Here is a 25786-nt window from a genome sequence, read left to right as displayed (position 1 = left end):
ATTGATTCCTCGATGATCAAAAATAATTACAGAATAATTTGATAATTAGTTGTCGATTAATCGCTTAATCGTTGCACATCTACTTGCTATGTTTTACAACTGTTGGAGCAATCTTAGAAAGTGTATCAGTTTTCTTAGAAACATGCTACCAACTTGCGTTTTGCAGATGGACCTGCAGTTATCTTCCTATTTCTATCTTCCAGTTTCGAAGATAAGCTATTATTACCTTTCATTCCCATCTCTGCATCCACATACTATGTACAAATCTTAACTTTCAAGTTTCAAGCAAGTTACGGTGGCAATAAAAATCAAGCACGTCGAGTCTAGCGAATACTTAGGCTCAGCAAGTCTTAAGTGAAGTCAGCCAGTCTTGCTTAGTCACAACACATCGGTGTGTTTGCATTTTGAAAATGGACATTTTTCAGCTGTACACAGGCAAGACTGAAGACTCAACTCTAAAATATTCACATTGAGTTTCATGAATACCAACGTTTTGTTTTTTTTTCCTCAAAAATGTTTTCCAAGAAATTCAAAAGTCATACCCTTGCCGACTTAAGTTTGAGTCAAGTCATGTGACTCGAGTCCCCCTGCAAGCCTCTTATGTGGTGACTATCTGCCTCAACCACTTGGGTCAGGAGATAACGGCAAGAGAGAAAAGATAGATGCACACTGTACTGTTTCGGAGTGTGTGTAATCGAGTTTTCCTGCAGGAGATGATAGGATCCACTCTCTGCCTCCGTTAAGGACACAAATTAGTGAATCAGGTTTGGATCTCTGGCGCCACAGATGAGTCACAGTGGCATCGGCGCAAAGCTGCAGAGAAACGCAAGGGCCCAAATCTGACGGTGAACCGTAATCCTCTTCATCAACACGTGTATGCGCTACCTGCAAGCAGTCAGCTTACTGCCTCATTCTCTTTTAGTTGAATTTGTGCCACCAACATCTCAGGAGTTGGAGCGTGCCACTCTTTTACTTTTGTGCCGTCTCTCCAAAACTGGAAACAAAACAGCACGCCTGAGGGGGCAGATCTGTGTAAATAGCGCATCCATAATGCAGGCGAGAGATTTTGTGTTGACTCGCTCATGCTCTGCGATTTATAGATACACAGACAGACAAATATCCACATTGACGTGTAAACACCAAAGCGTATGGTGGAAGTGGTTTTCCGTGGCTGTTCTACCTCGTACTGAGTACAGCAAGGAATAAGCCTATCGTGCTCACGCTATTAGGTTCTGGTTAGGTGGGGATCTCCAAAGATGACTCTCAATTTTGTCCATATTGAGTAGCTCTAATCTTTTTCCTGTCATTAAAGACTCAATCATCATTGGTCGGTGCATTCATCCCTGTGGAACTCCATTAAATTTGGCACACTTGGACCTTTTGTTGATAAAACCCTTAAAATGAAGCCTCGCTGATTCCCAGTTGAACATTCACTAAGTCACCTAACTTAAGTTTGTTTCTGTAAAAATATGACCTGAAAAACTCACTTATTTTCGATTAGCAGAAATCTTAAAAATATGTGCCAATTTTATCCTTCATTTTTTGGGGATTTGGAAAATTCTTTGTTGTATTGAAAAATCATCAAAAAACAGTAAATTGTGAGTGAACACAATGCTCGGGGAAAGAATTAAGTTCATAATCTAAATCTATTCAACTCTAAATTTAGAACATTGGATATGGCCGTATTAACAAGGAAGACGATTAATGTTGGATAATTTATCTCCTGGGGGAAAAGAATGAAAATAAACGCTTTTATCAGACAATGGTCTTAACAGTAATCTTTTTTTTAGCTAAAATATACATGACCACCAAATGGAAAATTATTTTTAAATCTAAATATGATTAGTGTTTCCCTGTATATTTTATTGAGAGGATTAATTTTTTAAATTACATATGTACAAAGAACAGAAGAAGACACATTTAGATTTTTTTGAGTTTTTCTTCTTCTTCATCAGATTTGCTTTCAAAATACCAATCTTTACATAATCTTCAAAATCTTGTGATGTTGACTCAAGTCTCTCAAGTGAGTGCTAAACTCTCCGTCTCAAGCAAAGCTCAAATTTAGTTTTCGTGTTATTCAGCACCTGCGCTTCTCAGCATTCAGTTCACCGTCCTCATCAATTAGTCTCATCCATACAGAGAAAATAGCTCATCTGCTGCTCACTCAGCCCCAAGAATGGAAGCAGTCACACACCACGAGTGAGGCTCATCTCTCTTCATTTCCCGCAGCCGCTGCAAAATGTGTGGTGGTGATTCACCGCAAAGCCGGCGCAGCGCAATTACCTTTGACGGAGACGCCATCGCTCCTCATAACTGCATTCTGTTGCATCTCATCTGGTACTGCGCCGCCATCGCATCAACAAGATACGGATGAGTCGATAATAGCTTACTTTGTTTGGCCTTTGAAGTTGGTCTTTCAGCGCCAGCTTTTGTTTGTCGAGGTCTACGTATTGCTGAATAAATAATCCATCCATCAATCCATTTTCCAATACACTTATTCAGAAGGGTTGCGGGGGGGGGGGGGGCTGGAGCCTATCCCAGCCGTCTTCGGGCAGTAAGCAGGGCACACACTGAACCTGTTGCCAGCCAATCGCAGGGCACACAGACGAACAACCATCCACGCTCACACTCACACATATGGACAATTTAGAGTGTTCAACCAGCCTGCCACGCATGTTTTTGGAATGTGGGAGGAAAACGGAGTACCTGGAGAAAACCCACGGAGGCCCAGGGAGAACATGCAAACTCCACACAGAGAGGCCGGAGCTGGAATTGAAACGGGTACCTCTGCACTGTGAGGTCGATCCGCTAACCACTGGACCACCGGGCCCCCCTGAATAAATAATGCGTGTGTTAATGTGATTGGGTGTCTGGAGACGCTAGGCTAGGCTGGCAGGAGAGTGTCAATGTCACATTTGCCGTCTGGCAGAGCTTCTCTGACCTTTTTGGGGACCCTCTAAAAGCTTAATGGGGCCTTTTTCATCATGAAGTTTCACAAAGTGCCTCTTAGACATTAAGAGCTCAGAAGGGCTATGCCAAATATTCTAAGAGGATTTAAAATATAGCCAGTAAAAATTAAGCGTCTTGTAGATCTCTCTGTATTTTTATTTCTTTTGGCACGGTCAATAATTTCCATGTAATCCATGTTCAATTAATCCATGCCTTCATCACATCTCGTCTGAAGTACTGTAATGCACTTTATTGTGGGGGCAGCCAGTATCACCTCCAGCGTCTCCAGTTGGTCCAAAATACTGCTTGCCTCCTAACTGGAGTTTATAGGAGGGAGTACATAAACTCCAATTCTGGTCTCCCCTCCCTGACTGCTTGTCCACTTTAGAGCTCGTTGTAACATTCTTTTCCATCCATCCATCCATTACCCAAGCCACTTTTCACAAGGGTTGCAGGCGTGCTGGAGCCTATCCCAGCTGTCTTCGGGTAGTAGGCGCGGGACACCCTGAACTGGTCGCCAGCCAATCACAGAGCACACATAGATGAACAACTCTTCACAATCACACCTAGTGACCGTTTGGTGTGTTCAATTAATCGACTATGTGTATTTTTTGATTGTGGGAAGAAACCGGAGTACCTGCGGACAACCCACACAGGCAAACTCCACATGGGAAGGCCGGAGTCGACTTGAACCCACGACCTCTGCACCGTGGGGCGGATGTGCTAACCAGTCGATCACTGTGCCGCCCTTAACATTATTTTCTGCGTCTTTAAATGTCGAAATGGCCGTTCCCTCCCTTTTGAATGACCTTCCGTGAGACATTAGGCAAGCTTCCGATCTGTCCATCTTTAAAACTCATCTTAAAACAAATTTTTATTCTTTGGCGTTTGACTCGGCATGAGACTCTGCATTTTTTTTCATGTTTTACTGCACGTACTGTTTTCTTGCTATTCAGCTATTGTTTTAAATGTCTTTGTTTTGCGGTGACTTTAAAATGGTGTTGACAGCAGTTTGTCCTAATCCTGCTGTGTTATATAAAATCACGGCATGCGTCTGTTAATGTCAGAGGCCACTAAGGGGCATGTCAGCCTTTTTACCATGCACGGCTTATGAAACACTTGGTGTCATCATGCAAACATGGCAGCCAACGATGACTTCCAGGGAAGATTAAAAACCAGAAGAGTAATTTGTCCACGTACGGGAGAAAGAACAACTTTTAAGTCAAGCGTTGTCTGCCTCTTGGGCCCTTCTCCTCTTTTCGTCAGTGCATATTTTTGCTGGCCTTGACACTGATTGTTTGTTTACTTGCTTGCTAATGGTGCTTAATTGTCTGGATCGTGTCCAGGCTGTTCCAAGCTTGCTTTTGCCAATTTGTTGTCGACTTAAGTGATCTGTGGGGGGAATCTCTTTTCCCATCCATGCTCTTACAGCTTCTTTGGAAGTAAGTAAAGCAAAAGTGATTTATGTTGTCATTAAGACAACGTACAAGGACGTTTGTTGTTGATGTGCGCCTGTGTTTCATATTTCACCCTTTAGCTTGCTTGATTTAAAAAGTAACCGTCATCTTTCTACTCAAGCACGACATTGGGGTCTAACCCCATTTGTTCAATAGGTTTTTAAAATAAATCTTGATGTACTGTACGTATTCATGTTGGGTTTAGAACAAAAAAAGCATTCTTTCAGAACCAAAAAGTGTTTGGAGTGACACAGAAACGGCTTACCGTTCTGGAGAGGTTGGATGGGATTCAATTTTAAGGTCAAGATTTGGGTTAGAGGGTTAGCTTTACTTACGTAAGAGTGCTGTTTCTTAAGAATGACATGACTCAAGTAAAAATAGAAAAGTAGGCCTCCACGTATTTACTTGCAAAGGTTTTGATCTCATGATTGTCATATAGACCAAAGTGTAAAATAGGAATGCGCAAATTCAGATCTTACCCGAAAATATCATTTTAGCTAACACAATAATATATTCAGTCTTTGTAAAATAATAACAATAAGGCGAATACAGACACAAAAATGATCTTAAATGATATTGCAGATATATTTTGGCAGCTGAAATGGAGACATTTTGTCAAATTTACTTTTGCTGAATGTGCAATACATGAATCAGCATACGTTCAGCAGGCAGAGGACATTTTCTCAAGATTGAATTGGAATTCTTGTTGGCTGAAATGTGAACATTTCTAGGCAGACAGATGACAGCACATGGCAGGTCAGGGTTGGAAGTAGCATCAGCCTTGCGTTTCGATTTATGTCAGGAAGAGCAACGCTATATTATAGTATCTGAGTCTAAATGTAATATCATCTTTTGGGCCAAAAGACTTATTTTTCCAAATAAACCTCCCATGTACCATGATGACCGCATCAGGCAAGAACGCTCCTCTTCCATTCAAAGAATAAAAATACTCAATGAAACTCATGTCGAGTGGTCTTGTCAAATATTCATTCCCTTTCACTGCATCATTAGGAGCCCGCTGTGATCAAGGTCATTTTAAATGCATGTGCCAAGACAATGGAGAGGTTAGACATAAATACTGCATACTGTTAATGAAAGACTCATTCTTTGAATGTCAAGACTGCGAGCCGGCTCGCTTGTAGCATCCGGCTCGGTTCGTTAGGCGTGCGCTGCTCTGCCATTTCCCTGCGCGGGTGTTTGTTAAAAGAACCTCGGTGCGAGCTGCTTTGGCCGCGTGACGTGCCCTTCACCTGCGTCGACAAATTCCCAGCAGATTGTACTCCTGTTTTTGTTTGATTGGCTACACACAAAGACAAAGCGCCCATGCTTGTTGGGCTGTGTGTATTTACAGTCTTAACATTTTGAAGAAGAATGTACGGTGAAAATCCAGAGAGAGTAAAACTGTGACAAAGACCAGTTAACCGTTTCACATTGCGGTAATATAGAAATGTTATTCCCTGAAGGACATGTAATGATAACGATCAGAAACCATAGAAAATAAACAAATATAATGGCAGAGCTGTAACCGATCATTTCTACTGTTTGTAGGTTAGGGATTGACCATGACAGCGATTGGCAAAAATCCACCAATATTTGTCGCTCCCAGAAAATAATGACACAAACTGGAGGATGCAGTTAAAGAAAATGTGCGAGTAAACAGGGGGTTCTGCAAATTCTAAATCGCAGATGTTTGACTTTAAAGGCACCACTTCATTTACCGTATTTTCCGCACTATAAGCATTCAATTTTCTCAAAAGCCGACAGTGCGCCTTATAATTCGATGCACCTTATATGTGGTGTTACGGTCTCTTTATGTTCCCCATTGATTTATTTCCCTGTTCGTGTTCCGATGCCATCTAGTGGTGATTATTAGCGGGGACCAATTGTTGCGTAAAATATAAAACGTATAACACGTGCATTCCCCAACACACACTCAAAACAGACAACTACTTTGAGAGCTCTACGCAGCCGTTATGAAATGAAGATAATACTCAAAGCATAGTTAACTACTGACTAAACAAAGAAAGAAGGGGAGACAAGTAAGACTTCTAAGGATATTTCGTCCCTTGTAGATGTGAAGAAGAAACTAATTGGGATCACACAAAATTAATTCAGTAGTGTTCCGAGATCAAAAGTTTGTCAACTGAACAATATGTCATGAAAGATGATGAATAAGATTGGCATATGCTACTTTGTTAACATGAAGATGTCCAGCCACCCAAACTGAAGCACTACTTACTTTCCCCGCATCTTCTATCAATCTCTGTTCATTTCTGGGATGTTTTTTTTTTTTGCCATCTTGGACTTGGCCCAGTGTGGCGTTGCTGAATCAGGAAAAAGTGCTGAGTCCAATAATTGAATGCTCCAAGTTTGTCAAAATTCCCGTATTGTTCTATTCAAATGACAAAAGTGTAGTTAGACCACTCAAGTGAATACAGCGGCTCATTTTCACTTGTGAGCCATGTGCATGTGCGTGTATTCACATTTTTCTTGGGAAGTTTAATACGCTTGCATGCTCTGAAGCCTGACGGCAACCATTAGCATTTGCTTGTCATTCCAGTCTTTGGAATCATCTTTGGACTTGGCACGTCTAATCACAGCCTGTCAGAACATATCGACAGATGTGGACTGTATTTTATTTTCGCACTCTTTCACTTCTGTTTTTTTTTTCTGCCACACATTTTCTGGCAGAAGTATTAAAAAAAAAACATCAATGCAGGACTCTATCATGTGCGTATAATGTGAACAGAAAAGGGCAACAACTGGATTTTGATGAGAAAGAGCATAATCATCAAAATGCCACCAAAAAGACTCCCGGGCGTACCTGGACACGTGTGATCTGGCCGGCTTCTGTCGCGTGTTTGCGAGTAATGTGCCAACTGGGTGTACTGATGATCTCATGCAAAGTCATCATCATCATCATTATCACAAAACCGCCATCTTTAATCTGCCAGTGCGTTGATGATTACGTCTTAATCTCTTTGACCCTGGCACGATGATGTTGCATATTACACGTCACGCCCGGAGATCCAGGAACATTCCTGTTTGCTATTTCTTACCCCGTGAGGTTGAGCGAGCTCGTTTCTGACCTTTGCAACATCAAAACAAAGCACAGCAGTAGCTTGCTTTACCCACGAAACTTCAGCCTCACTAATGTGACATGAGCTCCGGCGATTTCACCACTCAACCTTCACTCGCGCTCCGTGGAATTATTCAATCACGTTAAAGCATAGCCTCGCACTGGTTGCATAGCTGGCTTTTGGGCCTCATAGGATGGGAGGGGCACAGAGGGAGCAGGCGACATTGTGTAATTACTCCCCCTCTGGTCAAACAACGATATGGAGCCTCTTGTTTTGTAGGCCCCAGTGGAGGAGACTTATTTGATTGTAATCTTAAATTGTGCTTGTGGAGCTTTCTTCTTGTAAAGCAACAGCACGTAGACTAAAATAACAGCCTTACTATCAACACCACAATGGATGGTACTAAAGAGACTACTGTAGTATCTGTGACATTGCCATAGAGATCTCTGCATGTAAACACAAGAAGTCAACGATTAGGTCAGGGATGGGCGTACAATTTTCCAACAGTGCTACTGACCACATTCTGTAATTTGTTTGCCCCCAGTTGAAAGGTCTCTCATGCATAAAAATTGACATTCAAGGCCGGCACAAAACTGTTGAAAAGCAGCCAAAATTAAGTGCATGTTTGTTTGTTTTTTAACATTAATTCACTCAAAATGTTATGAATCGGGTACAGTGTTTATCATCACAAATGTACAAAATATGATAAAAATATGAAAATAATTTAAAAAAGAAATAAGGCCAAGTGCATGTACAAACAAGCAATGTCTGTCATCTAGTGGTGAATGGTGATATTACAATTTAAAATTCTACTGTGGAACGCCAGATATTCACGGGAGATAGCCCGCGCCAACCCAGAAAAACAGAAATGTGCATATAATTGACAGGCAGTGAAAGGCATTGGATTTTTGACTTGTATCCCCCCCCCACCCCAAAATGGTTTAAAAAAAAAAAAAAGAAAATTTCAAGAGTCCTACCTACAATACGATACAATAAAGTACATCTTTATTTATGTACTTAGCTGTCAATGTTATTTGCTACAAACCTTTGGCCTCCTCCATGTTTTTGTCTTAGTATTCAGAATTGGTTGTAGTGCCAAACAGAAGTGATTTTTTTTTGTGGTTTTTTTGGAGGGGGGGGATCTGACATGCGTGCAAATGGACACCAGAGAGCTAGAGACAAAGCGAGAGACAGGTTTGCCCTCGTTGATTTAGAGTCAGATGAGTAGCTGTTATGAAGATGGAAAAAAAAGTGAGTGAGGTAATACCCAACATACACAAACTTATTCAGAAACAAACCAACCCAGAAATAAATAATCCACTCTTGTGCCATTGGATCATTTGGCTTCCCTTTCTTGCTTTTTTTTTTTTTTTAAATGACTTCATTAACACAGCGGGACCGAAAGATGCACACATACGAAACAGGGTTTATTCCTACTTAACTGTTGGCGCGGGCGATTAGATGCTGCGTGAGAGCGTCAACAGATTACTGATGTTGCCATCCGCAGCGGGCAATCGCCGTTTCTGTTTGTACTCCTGTCCTCCCAGCGTGTAAAACAAATGCATCACATGCAGTTGGCGTTCATCACTGTGACTGTTTTCATCGGGAGCATTTGTCTCGTCTGTTTCACGTACAGGTTGGCCTGAAAGTGATCTGTTCGGATCCCATCACCATGTAATGTAGACAAAGGGATTAGATTAGAACAATGTGTTAGGATTTAAGACTGCGCTGCAATATCACCAATCCAATGCCTGCCTGTGGTTTTTAGCGGCGTTAGACTCGGTGTGCAGACAGAGAGACCCACTTTTGCCTCACTGCTGCGTTTTGCCCTACTTTTGATTCCTCCGCTCTGGATGGTTCTCTGTCAGTGCTGCACTGCTCCTCCCAAACGCTCATCTCCCACCGTCCATCGCCATTACACTTCTATTTATTGCTCTCTGGGATGACATCACCGGCAAGCTCGGCTCGGATGAAAGATGAAAGGCAGGCGTGAGACCATTCTGGTTCTGATCGGGAACATGACCCATTTATACAACAGTCCAGTCACGTTTGAGGCAATATCACCAGAATGTGTCATTTGAGATGGTACTGCTTCCCCCTAAAAGTTGAGATTTTCTGTTGAACTTCATATTCATTGTAGTACGTAGATGATATGCTGTTCGAAAGGCATATGGGTCAAGTTCCCACATTTTTTTTAAGAATTGACTGTGAACAGAAAATTGCTGATGCTGACACGGTGGATTTCAATCTCAGCATGAAGTGAAAATAAATGTCTTCTCAATTTGACACGTCACGAACAAAAGTTGTAAACCGCCAAATTTTGCATGATTAAAGAAAAAATCACCACGTATACAATATGAGACTTCAAAATTGTGAAAGAAATCAAGCGCTTGGGTCGCTTCAACAATGCCCTGCTCAACTATCAAATGTCAATCAACTACCACTGGAATAAAACGGATGTGACTTTGTCTCACACCTTTCTTCGGCCGACACATAACTATTGATTTCAGATATGAAAAAAATCCCACCTAGTCATCGTGCAGCTTTTCTCTGCAGTGACAACAAGGCACTCTAACGTTAGTGTCCACGCAAGCTCAAAGCTTGGGCCTACACACTGACTGTCAAGTCGGACTAAATAAAAAAATACCACCCCCACCCCCTCATTGCTTTTCTGTCGATCTCTGTGTGATGTGCGTACACTCATGGCAAACAACAAGGCGCTCTAAAGCAACCACGCCAGTGGCCTATCCAAAGGGACGATGCATTTTCGGGGTGTCGGTAAAGCTAGTTGGTTTATCTCAATTCAAGGCACTCAATTTCTTATGTAGTCGGAGAGAAGCAACTCAAGTATAGCACCGGGCACCATTTTAGCTATGACCCCCCCCCCCTCCCCCATCAAAAAATGAGAAAAACCGTTTAACGCTATCCTGTATCACCATAATTCAGGACGAAATAATCTTTGCACCTGAGTTGTCAGCAATTATCGAATCACATATACAAATTTTAAGAACCTAAACTTTGTACTGGTAAGTGTGCAAATGTTGACAATGAAACAGAGTTTTATTATTCTGCGACATTTCCACGATGACTAAGTGATTCTGATAAGCGCACCCAAGGCACTTCATAGTGATATTGACCCATTTACTGTCATCCCCCCCGCCCCCTCTCCATTGTAGCTATTGCTTGGGTCTTTCAAGTACTCAAATAATCTCAGCCAATCTGAGCCGCGCAATCCCCACTGCGTTGCGATTCACAGCCACTGTGGGATGCTTTAAAATGTCTTCTTCGGCCTCCTCTGGCTGCTCTGCAGTCAGCTACAATCACGGTACAATGTCAACTATTCGAGCGCACCAACGGTGTGCGGGATCCAGTAAGCGGCCTGTGTCCAAACTAAAATGAGCTTCATTAAAGTTCACATCCTCGTTGGCTCCAGTGCACATTGACCTCATTGCATAATTTACAGTTTTCCTTGAGGACAAGTCACGGAGATGGGATGGGGTAACACTGAGGACAGAAATGTGCCTAGTGGTCCTGAAAAGCTGAGAGACAAAAGGGTTCTTTTTGGGGGTGGGGAAGGGGGGGAGAACACGAGGAACTGCATGAATCCGGATGATGACAAATGTTTGCTTATTAAATTCGGAGAGCACATAATGTATTTGTAGTGTCTAAGTCTGAACCAAACTACATAGCTTTGCCTTATAGAAGTTCACTTACCTTTAATGTTTACAATCAATGAAAAACATTTTGGTTTTTACACACCATCATTTTGGTGGTGTAATAACACTTTAAGCAACCGATATTTGAATGCAAACCGTGCATCAACTCACGACGACAGAATATACAACAACACTGATCGGTATATATCCTTTATCCTCTGCAAAGAACGATCAATATTAATGCAGCTTATTGAGTCATTCAGAGAAGTTAGAGGAGAAGGCCTTGTTTGCGTCTCCATGTATTATTATATTGCCCTGTGGAGGCCAAGTTGCGCACACCAGAAGGAGCTGCAAAGAATTAATCTTGATGCAAAAACTGTTCATTTAATTGATTGAAATAGCATTTGATTTAATTATGTAATTAGGATACTTTTTTATAAAGGGTAATGTGACGGTGTGCTATTTTCCTCAATAAAAACATATTCAAAACTTTTCTTGACGGGGGTTGGTTTGGAACGGATTAATGGCATTTCTATTCAATCATATTGGGAAAGATGATTTGAGATGCAAAAGGTTTGGTCACCGTGATAAAATAATTTTTATTATTTTTCCACGTATCTATATTTCAATATGATGTTCTGTAAGAAGCATGATCGAGTTTGAAAAGTGCTTAAAAGTAGCGTATGAACACTGAAATCATGGTAGAATCTAAAAAGTGTGTCCCTTTGTGTATCGAGCAGTCAGTAGAACATTTACTCCAGCTTTGGGTTTCAGATGACGTCTGTAATGTGTCAAAATAGTGAAGCGAATATAGGTCAGCATCACCTCAATCGCTGTATTTCTGGACTGTGACTGAGGTAAAATTAGCACAAATTTATGAACACAAACATACAGACAGCCTCTTTGACAACAGCCGCCTCACGTTCCTTTATTTTATTTTTACATTCCGTTCAGTGTGCCGATAGCCCGTTTCTTAGCCGTTAACGAAAGGAGAAAGAGAGAATAAAAGTGATTGGGCTATTTCTTGTCAGCTCTTAAAATGCTGTCTGACTTTGCCAAAGGGCCTCTATTGACTTACTCTCTATAATTCACACTTTTGATTACTCACTTTTTAGCAAGTGACCATCTCCTGCTCTTGATGCCCTCCTCCAGCTATCTCCTATTGTGCTGCTGGCAGGAGCGAGACTGGATGTGGTTCTGACAAATCTTGTTTAGAGGCGTGTGTTCCTTTTGGCAGGTTGACTGCGGTCGCTCTGTGTGCGCGCGCGCGTGTATAAGTGTGTGTCTGTGTGTGTGTGTGCGTGCGTGTGTGTGCATACCTGTCAACTTTTCGGAGCGCCAACCTGTATAAACTACCAAAAAATCCTTATAAAGAGCAAGAAATCCTTATAACACACAAAAGCATTTTAAATGTCAAAATAACGGCAGAAAAAACCCCACGAAATTTTCAATGATATTTATTGTAGATCTCCATAATACAATGTCTGGTGTCAGGTTTATCCAATTTGACACTCAGGAATAAACAAAAGGAGGAGACAGGAGACTCGATTCTGGTACCAGGAGGGAACGAGGAGAAGCATTCGGTTTCAGTTCTCCGCATGTAACCCTAACGATCTCCCCCTTCACCTCCTCATTTATTGGGAAAGCTACTACATAGGTGTGTCCAACCTAAAGGGTGGGGGCTGTTGAACACACACTGAACTTGTTTGACTATGTGTGTGTATGTGAGTGCAAATTACGTACACGTGTGCAATTGTCACAAAAACATCACGCCGCAGCTGGTGTTGATGGCTCCATTCACTGTTCACCCTTGCTCACTGTTTAGTCTTAACACTTATCTCGTCCCAACCACGTCCTCGGAAAGGTGGTTGCGTCCCTAAACTTCCACACAGTGCACCAAGCATTCTTGATTATAAAAGTGAGTATATAATGGATAAAATGTGAGTACATAATAAAGAATGTATCTTTATTAAAAGCAGAAGCGTTCTTCATTGCAGGCATAGTCAATTAATGATTGCAAGCATAAGCGTTCTTCTTTGCAAGCATAATCAATTTATCATGTCAGGCATAAGCGAATGTATGATGACTAAAAATAATCAATCCAACATTCCCCCCTGTTCATCCTACATTTGCGCACATCACCACACAGAACCTTCCCGACGGACTATATTCAGTGGAGGCATGCACATGCAACATAGGTAGACCCAGGGGTTGAAGAGAAAGAGGTTACCACCAGATCAAAAATCCAACTGAAAAAGAACCCAGGAAAAGATGGTAAACATTGACCACAACATCCCGATATCTAAATGAAAACAAGTCACCATAACCCGAGTTGTTTTCCACATCAGAATCACTGCCATCCAAAAGTAACAGCAGAGGGTACATTCCATTCAATTTAGACGTCGTGGGTGCCACAACCGTAGCGATAAATTGGATAAGCAGAGCTTTTGATACAGGGACCGCAGCAATTCCACACAATGTCGAGATAGCTGAGAGAAAAGAATTTGAAAGATTAAGACATAACACACCAATATGTTACGTGACAAAGGTCGTACTCCACAACTCCGATGACAAGGGTGTGGTCACGCCGGAGCGATCCGGTTCAGTGTTGCGGGGCCCTCAGGGCGTGGTTGAACAGCACCGCTCACCACATACCGCACACGCTCGATTGGCCTCAGCTAAGAGCACATTGACCGCTATGCAGTCCCGGAACACCATCAGAGAGATGACTGTCAATTGCTGTTTTACTTCCAATCGCCAAAAAGGCTTCCACAGTATAATTTGCAAGCTTCTGGACACTGTAGTGGAGGTAGCAGATCCCGTCAGCACGTTTATAAAAATGGACCCCAATCGTGCAGCAACCTGGTTAACCAATTTATACTCATCTGGTACGCCACGAGGAAACCCAATTACACCAACGTAGGGGGAATCTCAACTATCCTCTCCTGTGGACGAAAAACAGTCATTGGTAAAAGCAGTGACACCAATGCGCAAACACCAGTGACAACCTTTAAAGCAGAGCTCTTTCAGGATTTTTCGCAAAGAAAAAAACTCTCGGCCGCGATAATCATCATTTGCCTTCAAAATCAGTAGAAGTACACTACTGCATTACATTGTATCTGCATTAACATAAAATAAAAATAAAATAACAAAAGAAAGAAATATAGTTCAACTTTCAGCAGAGAATAACTATATTACTGTCCGGTTGTTTTCTCTTTTCCTTTTACCAACAAAGAAAAGATCCTAAACGCATAAAATCACCTAAGAAATGTATTTAAAATCCATATCTGAACCATTATGACCAAATTAATGCACCATTTGAACTAGAAATAAATCAATAAACGGTAATCAATTCAATTTCAGCCGAGCACCATCAACAGAGGAGCACAATACACGAATCACTTCAACCTCCAAAACAAACCCGAATAAAACAAGTTGTGCTCTTTTTTATCACCCTTGGCGTGTTCACTTCTCAATTTTTATTTTTTTTTATAATGAGATCAACGAGATTAATTATAAATAAAATACTTTTGCCGCCAAAACAAAAATGTATACAACAATTTGTGCCGAAATGTGTTTTTTCATTTCTCTTCCCAAGATCATCTAGATCACAGGTGTCAAAGTCGAAACCCCACGTACGTATGTGGCCCGTGAAAGCAATTGACGCGCATCAACTTCCATAAATCCTGCTAAAATCTGTACTGAAATGCCAAGATTCTATATGAATAATGTCGAGATTTTGTGATAATTTTGTTACCTGTTAAACACTCAACCAAAGAATAATCGTCTAATTAATGTCTAATCATCATTCTACTTAGTGGCATTACTGTGTTCAGAGTTGTATTCCTGCGTTACTTTTTTCACCAACTCCAAATCATTTGGAGTTGGTGAAAAAAAACCCGGAAATTTTCAGAATCCGTATGATTTGTGCGATACGGCCATATACGTAACATTCACCACAAAATCCGTATGAACTATGGCTAAACCGTATGAGTTGACAGGTATGTGTGTGTGTGTGTGTGTGCGCGCGCCGATTGTGGTTGTTGTCCAATTGTCTGCATGTGTGCAAACATCTTAACGAAGGCTCTCACGGTCGAGTGTCTTGTGCAGGAAAACACTGGACAGCAAGGTCACCAACCTTTTTGAAACTGAGAGCTATAAACGTATTTCTTGAAAATGCGCGGTGGGAGGTGCGGCCGGGTGGGGGGGGGGGGCAACTATCCAGCTTACAGTTGCTTTTTATTTTTCACGGCGTTCATTCCCAGTCACCTTGTCGTAGTCGGTGAAAGCATGTGCCAAATTCCATTTTCGTGGACGCAACCTCGGTTTCTTTCAACTTTCCTTTTCTTCGCGACGGTCTCCATTTTTTAATGTCAAATTCACTCTGACGCCTTCCATGACTGTGAGAGTGGTGGGTTTGGAGAGAAGGAGCACACTTTGAGAGTACTGCAGGCATGTCCAGCTCCGGTCCTGGAGGGCCACTGTCCTGCCTGTTTTCCATCTCTCTGGGCTGCAACACACCTGATTCAGATGATCAGCTCATCAGCCAGCTCTGAAGCAGCATTAGAACGATCCTGATTATTTAAATCAGGTGTGTGGCTCCTGAGAAAGCTGGAAAACAGGCAGGACAGCGGCCCTTGAGGACCGACTTTGGACACCCCTGGAGTACTGTATTTCCAAACGCAGCAGAGTGCGGCCACGTGTTTGCTGCCATCTTCTGGTTAGATATAAAATAGCATTTTTTTGATACGTGTATATTTTCACGTGTCATCAAGTCGTGACGTTATGAATTTTATATCCGAGGCTTTGGGTGGGCTGGTGGAAATTTGAACACGGGGCACAATTGGTTTAAACTACGTTGCTGTGATTTAATAAAGGGATATAATTTATCCCAGCCATTGATTCATAGGAAAAGTAGCCAATTTTGTGTTGCGATGGCATTTAGGGCTTCGCATGTTAGTTATGTTTTATATTTGGTTGGTAAGGGGGCGGAGGGTGGGGGGGCCCTTGGGGAAAAAAATCCTGCAGGATGGGAAGTTTGACCGCCCCTGCTACAGATGAAAAACTGGGTAGTGCTCTATTCCATACGTATAAAACCCTCGACCGATCCGCACTTGATGTTTTCGGCTCCTGAGCTTCAGCTCAATCGTCATCCTCACGTGGATGATGTTGGCTCACGAGATTGTGCCTCTCTTAATACGAAAACAAGTGCAAGAAACATAGCAATGCTCAACAGACGCATTTGTCCAATTTGTATGCGATGCTTTTTTACGGTCCAGACTGCTATTTATTTCACACCTCTTCCACAATTTGTACGATTAGGAGGCACACTCACTGACAACAAATATCTGGCAGCTTCCATGCATCCTGAAACTGTTCCAGCCAGCGCTTTGTTTCGTTGCCATATTTAGCCTCCATTGATGATCTGTGAAAAATAGTTTGGTTCTTTTTGTGCTTGGAGGAGGGGGAAAAAAGGCGAGGGAATTTGTGGCAGTGCTGATCACGAGCACTTTGAAGCCAGCGACTGAACAAAAGTTTAGAGGATACGTGACAGATGCCAAGAATTCTGTCGGTGCCTAATTAACCGTATTGCTTTTTTTTTTTTTTTTTTTTTCCGTCATGACGTCAAGATGGAACTGGTGCTGGTGTTAAATTGAGTATCTATGTTTGTATCTATCTATATCTGTCTGTCTGTCTGTCTTACTGTAACGAATAATGCACAGTTTGGTAGATTAGATTTCTCAGGTCTCGTTTTTGTTTGATATTGTCATTTACTTAATCAATTATAAAATTCAGATGTTTGATGATGTAAATTTTAATAATGGAGCCTTACAATTCTTGGCAGTTTAGGTCAGGGGTAGGGAACTCCGGTTCCTCGAGAGTCATAACCTGCCTGTTTTAGAAGCCTCTAACACATCTGATTAAAATGATCAGCTCATCTTAATAACATTAAATAATGATGAAGACATCCATCCGTCCATCCATCCATTTTCCAATTCGCTTATCCTCACAAGGGTCATGGGGGGTGCTGGAGCCTATCCCAGCCGTCTTCGGGCAGTAGGCGGGGTACACCCTGAACCGGTTGCCAGCCAATTGCAGGGCACACAGAGACAAACAACCATTCGCGCTCACATTCACACCTAGGGACAATTCAGAGTGTTCAATCAGCCTGCCATGCATGTTTTTTGGAATGTGGGAGGAAACCGGAGTACCCGGAAAAAACCCACGCAGACCCGGGGAGAACATGCAAACTCCACACAGGGAGGCCGGAGCTGGAATTGAACCCGGTACCTCTGCACTGTGAGGTCGACACGCTTACCACTGGACCACCGGGCTGCCCATGATGAAGATATCGTCCCCAAAAACGATTCCAAACAAACTCACGATGTATACTTAAATATTTTCGCCAGATATATTTTGAAACATTTTAAGTTAATTTTGGTTTATCTTTTTTTTGGGGGTGGGGGTGCTAACAAAATCTACATATGTATAACATATTTTTTTCTCATGTGTTTGACTTACAAAATGTAATTACCTGATAGTATGTAGTATGTAACCTTGTTGCTCTTGAGTGTTCTCCGGTTGTGCGTTGACATGGTTGCCAGGCGCCACTCAGTCAAGCTTGATTGTGTCCTAGAGCCTCCACCCGTCTCCTCTACTGGAACCTAAAGTGACTGATGCTTTCCATGGTAATGCCCCCCCACCCCCCACCCCCGCCCTCCTCCATCCTTCCAGCACATTGTTTCCTCCCCTCTCAGCCTCTATATCTCACACACCCCGCAAATCAAAATAAATCCCAGTCTAAAATCCAGATAAATGAAATGAGAAAACACAGCATATAAATTGATAAAGCACACATCGTTAAGTTTAATTCACATAAGAAAAGCAAAACGGTAAAAACAACGTTTGATTCATGAGAAAGCAGCAGCGAACAATGGTCACATTTAAATGTACCAACAATTTGCTGCACGTTGCTTGGGTCTGTTTCTGGACACACTCAAAAAGTGCTAGGGACTATGTTGAAGTGAATTTAAGAGCTTCAGATAGACAAAAGTAGTGCTTTACTCCCGTCTTAGCGCTGAGCTGAGCTGAGGAGTTTCCTTTAGACAAAAAGAGAATTTTGTCAAGATCTTGTGAGGTCTTGGTCCCAGGGAACTATGTTGAAGTCAGTTTCGAAGCTTCATTTAAGTGTTTTGCTACTAATTTGTGGCATCTTGGTGCCAATGAACATATGCTGAAGTGAGTTGAGAAACTTCATTCAGCTAAAAGCAGTGCTTTGCCACCAACTTGTGGTATCTATGTGCCGTGGATCTTTCGTGAAGTGCATTGAGATTTAGACAAAAGTAGTTTCCCGTCTACTACCTTTGTAGAATCATCAAAAGAAAGTTCAACCGACTCATTTTTTTCATCCCATTTTCTTTCTTTCTCTCTTTACACTTTAGCGACAGCCTGTAGCCACTAAGGAGAAGTTTGCGTTGCACTATTTAATTTAATGGCCCTAAGGTCAGCGTCATGACCATGATTATTTGTACAAGTACACTAAGTTTACTTTGTACAATAATTTGTCCATCCAGATGGGTTGCACACTGTGGAGTGGGCTGGGGGCAACATTGTAAATGAAGTTAAGCTCAGAATCCCACAGCCGAATGACTGTGCGAACTCATCAAACAATTTACGGCCGCACAAACAAGCAAGCGCTGGCACGCAAACGCACGCATAGGCACACCAAAGCAGGTTTGTGATCTTTGCTTTGTGTGTGCCAAGTGATGACTTGAAGTCTTTCTGACTGTCCGTTTGAATGTTATTTGCATTTAAATGACTGCTTTTTAGGTTTGACGCCGATGTGATTGCTAAATTTGATGCGACAGCCGAGTCCCGTGTTATTTCTTTATTTTATGGCAGACAAGATGCATATGAGGACGTGTCTGTACTGTCTGTCTGGAAGCAGAATTCAAATAAGACAAATTATAGCTTAGTATATTTTTGCCGAACAAAGCTTGCTGTAAGGACGAGTGAAGGCCTAGCTTTTAGTCTTGTGAGGTGTTGAAATGCCTGTAGAGCAAGTCAGAGCAGAAATGATTTCGTTTCTTTGGCAGTACAGTATCCTCACTCGGACTTATTCCTTCGAACGCTGGTCACTCAAATTCACTGCACTGCCTTGATCAAGCTTGTCAGCTTCATTAGAGGTTCTAAATTGTCTATCATGAGTGTGTCTTGAGTGGGCGACCTGTCAAGGGTGTACGCTGCCCTCTTCACTAAATCTGGGATAGGTTGCAGCTCATCCGCCACCTAATGAGGACAAATTTTGTTTAAAGAAAAAAAAGTGGCCAGTGTGCTCACAGTAAGGTGGACTTTTGATAGTGTTATCTTCTGCCATCTAGTGGTCATAACGGTGAAGCGAAACTAACTTGGTTCCATCCATCCGTTTTCTATCGTGCTTGTCATAAAAATGAAAATAATAATTCATCCATTATCCGATCCACTTATCCTCACGAGGATCGCGGGCGTGACCTTTAGTAAAGTTTACAAACGGGCATAAAGACGCGCCTTTGCGTCACCTGGTTGCACATTGATGTCATGGAATTCTTCCCCCCAAAATTTTAGAAGGCGCGTCAAAAATGCTTCATTTTCATTAGTTAAAAAAAACTAAGCAAGTTACAATCCCCAAATTTCCTTCCTTTTTCTGTAGGGCTAAAAAAATAATACAGAAATAAATGCATTTAAAATAAGTCTTGATAGTTCACGTATGAATTTACTTGATAGAGAAATTTTTGCAAACGTTTTTGCTGTAGTTAGATTTGAGTCAGTTACATTGTGTGTGTTTTTAGGCATTCTTGTTTTTATTTTATTTCATTGACAAAACTGTCTTTTTAAATGTCGTTTTAGTTGTTTCGTTATTTTTTTGTTAATTCTCGTGACCTTGACCTGATGACCCAATTCATGGTAGCTCGAACTCATCAATCACTATATGTGTTTTTTAATCCCTTGTTGGATCAAAATCTTGACCCAAGAGAGTCAAGATTGACCCCTTGAGAGGGACCCAAGAGAGTCAAATTCTTGACCAAGAGAGTCAAGAATTTGACCCTTGCTGGGTCAAATTCTCAACCCTAATGCGTTGGACATAAATAACACAGAATCGGCTGGGTCACTTTTGGACCCAACACTGGGTTAGCTATTTCACCTAATTTGGGTTACTTTTTGACCCGGCAGTTTTAAGGCTGCAAGTATCTTAAAAAGTCCTATGAAAGAAAAAAAAATGTTCCATTTACAATTCTATAAATAGAAAGCATCAAAGTGGATGGTATAAATAGCAATTACTTTTATAGGATGCAACAAAGCCACGACACATGATGGATCGCGACGGCTGTAATGTTGCATGCCCTCGATTTGTCAAAGTTTGCAGAGGCAGGCTGCTTTTTGTTGGGTTCTCGTGCCCGCTATGACAGAGGAGACAAACGTCCTTGTAAACACTCTCTGTCGTCGGCGCACGCCGCCCTTTTATTGTCTCACTCGATTGGCTATCGATATTTGTTCGCTTCAGAGTGGAAAGGCCCACAATAACCGGTTTAGTCGGCGCATTATCGGATCACTTTACAGCGTCTGTGTAACATGAGAGCAAAGTCTTGTCTGCTCCCCCACATGACAAGAAGGGTCCATTTTTTTTTACCACTTTTACCCTCAAACTGACCCCCCCCCCCCGCACACACATGGAGCATCAGCCCTCCGAATGAATGTTTAATGAGTCTTGAAGTCCTAATGTCGCCTAATGTCCTGTAATGATCTTCCCCTCCGGTGGCCACGCCCCGACGCTCGCGCTCGTCTCACGCGCATCTTCTGACAGTTGTTGTCGGCTGCGCGCTTCAACTTTGCTGAATGTGTGCCGTAGGCTGTTCCGCTCCTCCCGACGTCGCCCGCAACTTGCTACATGTCCGCTCGAACCATGAGCTTTCCTTTAAGAAAAACAGTCTCAGGTAGGCTGCCGGGTGTATTTTTAGCACCCTTGATTGTGTTTTTAGGGTTTTATTTTTAAAGCTGCATTTCAGGAGTGTCTTTAGAAATGTGTCGGAACTGTCCTTGGTGCTGAAATGTGCAGATGTGGTTCATCGTGGCTGTTTAGAGCTTTCTGATTACATTGTATTCTGTTTTCTTCATATGATACACATCCCAAATGTGTTTTTGTAGCATTTAGGGTAAACTCAGCTTCGAAGGATCTGCTTTTCTACATTTGGCATTTCATTTTTACGGCTAAAGAGCATCAATGGATCTCTGTAAAAAGAATGAAGTAATACTTTTTGTTTTCTGAGACATGAAGTAATTTAGTTCGGGGTTCGAGTCTGGACTCTGGCCTTCCTGTGTGGAGTTTGTGTCTTCGCACGATTCCCTGTGCTTGCGGGCGTTTTCTCCGGATACTCCGGACTTGCCTGTTAGGTTCATTCAACTCAAAATTGTCTTTAACCGTATATAGGAGTGTTAATTCCTTCAACACAAAATATTCCTGGGCTATTTTTCTAACCCACTCGCTGGGTTGCTGTGGATTTTGAGCTGACCGAGTCAATTTTGACCGCGCAAACTGGGTGGAAGTTTGGATTTGGGTGGGCTGAATAGCTGAATCTGCTCAGCGTTTGACAGTTTTGTTGTGTACTGAAGTTAAGTCATTCTTAGAACATGTCACTCTCAAAATAGATGGTGCAAAAATGACCCAATTTGGGTCAAAAAAATGAACAATCAACCAACTAGGATCAATTTGGGTCAATTATTCTCTGAGAGTAGAAAGAAATCCTCAGAAATTGTACAAAACAACCCAATTCGACCCACGTAGTGAGTTGGTTCCTTTTTGACCCACTTTGGGTTATTTTTGACTCAACTCTTTGTAGAGTGTTGGATGGATTTAGTGTTGAATGAACCCAACCGCTGAAAAATCCATCTAACAGTCCTGCTCAGGTTGCATGATCCACTCCTGGAAAATAGGTAGTAATGTAAAATTAATTTATAAAACATGCATTATGTTCAACCACAGCTATACGGACAGCGTAGTAGCCCATTTCTTTGTGGTCTTCATTTACCTGTGTGTGTGTGGGGGTGGGGGGAGGGTGTAGTTTTTACTGCTTGTTGGATCAGAATCTTGACCCAAATCCTCAACCAAAATGTGCTTCGTATCAAATAGCACGACATTGGTTTGGTCATTTTGAGACCCAGCACTGGGTTAGCAATTTCACCTAATTTGAGTTACTTTTGTTTTGACTCTCTAGTTTTAAGAGTGTATTTGATTGGCTTGAGACCAGTCAAGGGGTTAGCCCATCTCCAGACTGAACTCTGACAGGCTCCAGCTCACAAAAAAAAAAAAGAATGGACTCCATAATTTATTCCTGGGAGAGGAATGGACCTTACAGGAGTTTTTGGATGATGTATTTTTTTTTCAGCACAATAAAAAGGAAAAAACAACCATGTGACAACTAGTGAACTCTCTGTTACATTTGAGTCCATTTTAACACATGAAGACAAGCCCGACTTCAAAATGTAACCTTTTGCATTGTGCCAGCAGACAGGGAAGGGGGTGGGGGTGGGGGTGACAACGATTGCAGTTTTTCAAAGAGACGCCAGAGGGAGTCATCGGTCAGTTAGTCAAGTTTGGGCTGTCAGTCTTGATTTGCGTGTGGAGATTCTTCTCCACGTCGTATGTGAGAGGCCTGCCTGTCAATCGATGGAGGGATAGTCTGAAATAGAATTGATGATTGATTATTATATATATATGCATTATGGATGCCCGAATGTCTCACTACGAATCAGTGGCTGTGCAGAGCCATTTCTCCTGTTAGCTAGTCACTGAAGAAACATTTTTATTGGCTAAAGATCTCACATGCATAATTGTCATGATGACGAACGAAAGAAAAAGTCATAAAAGTCGTACAAAATAGGATTCATATTTAATGAATTTTCAAGAGTCAAAGTTTCGAGGCCATCGAATGTATTTCTTATTCACCAAGCACAACCTGAAATGACATTCAAAAATACATTGAGAAGCATAATGACTTTTTTTGTGGGGGAGCGGGGGGGACTATCACATAGAATACAAAATTTGAACATGCTTGAGATTGGCCAATGACCATTCCAGGTTGTGCCACGCCTTTCACCCAAAGTCAGCAGGAACAGGCTCATGTTCATCCGAGATGCAAATGAGCAAAGGTTTTTCAGATGTGGAAAACCTTGGAAATGAATACATAAATGAAGAGCGAAGTAATACTTCTTTTTAGTAATTGCTTCATATTTAAGAAGAACAACAAAAAAAAATCACAAAACCAATTTTGTTTAATCATCATTTACGTGACCCTTACCGACTGTTTATTTCCCATACCCTGAGAGTCGACATTAAATCATGAACTATGAGGTTTTTCAAAATGCATTATGTATGTATGTTCCTCCTTGCTTCCTCTTCCATCGTTTTGAGATTCACCCACGACTCTTCAAAGACCAACGGGTGCATGTTTCTGCAGCAAGCTGTGCAAAAAGTGTTTCAACTTCCCTCTTGAACACTGCAACCGCTCTCCCAGAAAAAAAAATATATATATATACTGTATATATGGCATGTACAGTTTTGCAGCTTCGAGATTACCCCCCCCCCCCCCCCACCCCCCAAATTTCCCTTCATTTTACACACACTAGTCAATCTAAAATCAATTTTAGAAAACAGTCAGTTTACACAAACTCTATAGCACCTGTACAAAAAGCAATTTTCTTCATTTTGGATCACTTAGGGAAGAATCATCAAACTTCAGGGTAACAGAATAACATTTACAGTCAACTGTATATTGCTCTCAAACATCAACACGGCTCCAGTTTAACCTGAGCAGTATGTAAGGGTTAACCTAAAAAGTGCAAGAACACATAAACAGAAGTAGTCTACATAATTCAACATTTCCGATGAACGTGCATCATCGACCTTCTCACCTTTCAGAACATTTCCCAAAGGATCAAATCAAATATGCCTTATTAGGTGATAATGACAATCACTGGCACACGTGCTGGCTGCGTCTGTGCACTTGCTGCGCCTCCCCCACCCCTCCAACTCCCACCCCCTTGCTGCTCATCGTGCGAGTTGGAGGTGGGATGCTCTCAGGCAGCTCTCGGCAGTCTGCGCCTCGCCTCCAACATGAGGCGCGCACGGCTGCTATTTGGCCTCGCCCCCCTTCAAGAGAGCAAAGAAAAAGCCACGTCACCGATAGGTTGACATCCATCCCAGCCACCCCTCCCCTCCTACTTCGATCGTCATCGTGGTCAACTGCTGAAGCCAGGCGTGCTGCAAACAGGTGTTCGCCGGTGCGTCTGCACGTTGGAGCCTCGCTGGGCAGGAGAGCGCGTGCAGCTGCAGGATGATGCAAAGGAGCTTCAGAGAACATTTGCGGAGAAAATGATGTGGCTGGTGGGAGAAAGCCTTTGTCAGGATCTACTATGGAACGCTTTCTAGGAGAAGTCAATTCCTGACTTGTATATTTTCTGTTTTGATCCGGATCTCATTTGACTGTCTGAAGCTTCTTCACTAATATTTATTGAGCAAGCAGTGGGACCACCATCCCCGCTTGTGAATTGGACTCAAGACAAGAGCTGGTGTGTGTTATCATCCGGCTGCCAAAGTGGCAATGGCCGCAGCCATCGCCAGCTCCCTCATTAGGCAGAAAAGGCAGGCGAGGGAGCGGGAAAAGTCGAACGCCTGCCGCTGTGTCAGCAGCCCCAATAAGAGCAAAGGAAGCGGCGACAAGCCCAGCCGACTCAACGTGTTCTCGCGGGTCAAACTCTTCGGATCCAAGAAGAGGCGCAGGAGACGGCCAGGTCTGTTGCGTAACATTTTCCTCAGCTAGATGGGCAAACGTGAAATAGGATTCATTTATATGCGCGATGAATCACCCTGACAAAGTTGGTAGCAAAATAAGGGGAATCCCATCTGGTGTTAAGTGTCTACTTTGCTTCCTTGCCTCAGCAGAGGGACATTTTCAAATGATGCCTCATTTGTCACATTTTGTCTACATATTGGGAAAAAAAAAATCACACTGTATACAACATGTTTAAGTACTTCATAGGCTGAATGTGTTGTCGTAATTTTGAAAATATTTCATTCTTTATTGTGGATGATTTAAGAAATTTGTTATTATTTTATACATAGCAGTAGCTTTACTCTGGCCATGTTTCCCAACTTTTGTTGGGCCAATCTATAAAGTAAACTTAACATTCTCAAAAAAGAAAAAAATATCTCATGTCATCCAATTAAAGAATACATACCAAAATCCTCATAAACTGGTTTCAATTTACTGACAAATTTACTAACTCAGTATGAAACCTTTGGTTGAACAAAAAGTGGATAATATAACTCATATCTAACTAGAAATAGTTACATAGTAAACAAGTATTACTTTGGACAATTTGTTGGGGATCACGGCCTTAAGACATTCCTGCAGAATTTAAAGAAAAACAAATCAAAAGTCGTATCTACAAATATGCCTTTGCAGAGACATTAAGCTCTGACATTAACAGTGACCCGCTGGCCCGGGGGCCAACATGTGACTGTATCGGGCCACCTGAAGTTTACTGACGCTGGCCACCACTAGTTGGCTCACGGTGGCCCGAAAGGTACACCACCGAAAAAAAAACGCTT

The 25786-nt window shown here is 42.1% G+C and overlaps 1 protein-coding gene across 3 annotated transcripts in view; it reads left to right on the top strand.

Moving 5' to 3' along the window:
* Positions 1–25786, top strand: part of fgf13a (fibroblast growth factor 13a) — a 105133-nt gene that overhangs the window by 49471 nt on the left and 29876 nt on the right. The window contains exon 1 of one of the 3 annotated variants that reach the window (XM_086101203.1): positions 24293–24966. The exons of the other annotated variants lie outside the window; for them this stretch is intronic. Coding sequence (XP_085957329.1) covers positions 24777–24966 — 190 coding nt within the window. The 5' untranslated portion in view covers positions 24293–24776. Of the gene's footprint in view, positions 1–24292; positions 24967–25786 lie in introns of those variants that run through there. 3 annotated transcript variants of the gene reach the window in all.

The sequence above is a fragment of the Hippocampus guttulatus genome, chromosome 2 (assembly GCF_054856545.1).
Source record: "Hippocampus guttulatus isolate MCC_2025c chromosome 2, RoL_Hgut_1.0, whole genome shotgun sequence".
In the NCBI taxonomy this organism is placed as follows: domain Eukaryota; kingdom Metazoa; phylum Chordata; class Actinopteri; order Syngnathiformes; family Syngnathidae; genus Hippocampus; species Hippocampus guttulatus.
The sequence above is the reverse complement of the archived record's forward strand: the minus strand, read 5'-3'. Positions and strand labels throughout refer to the sequence as shown.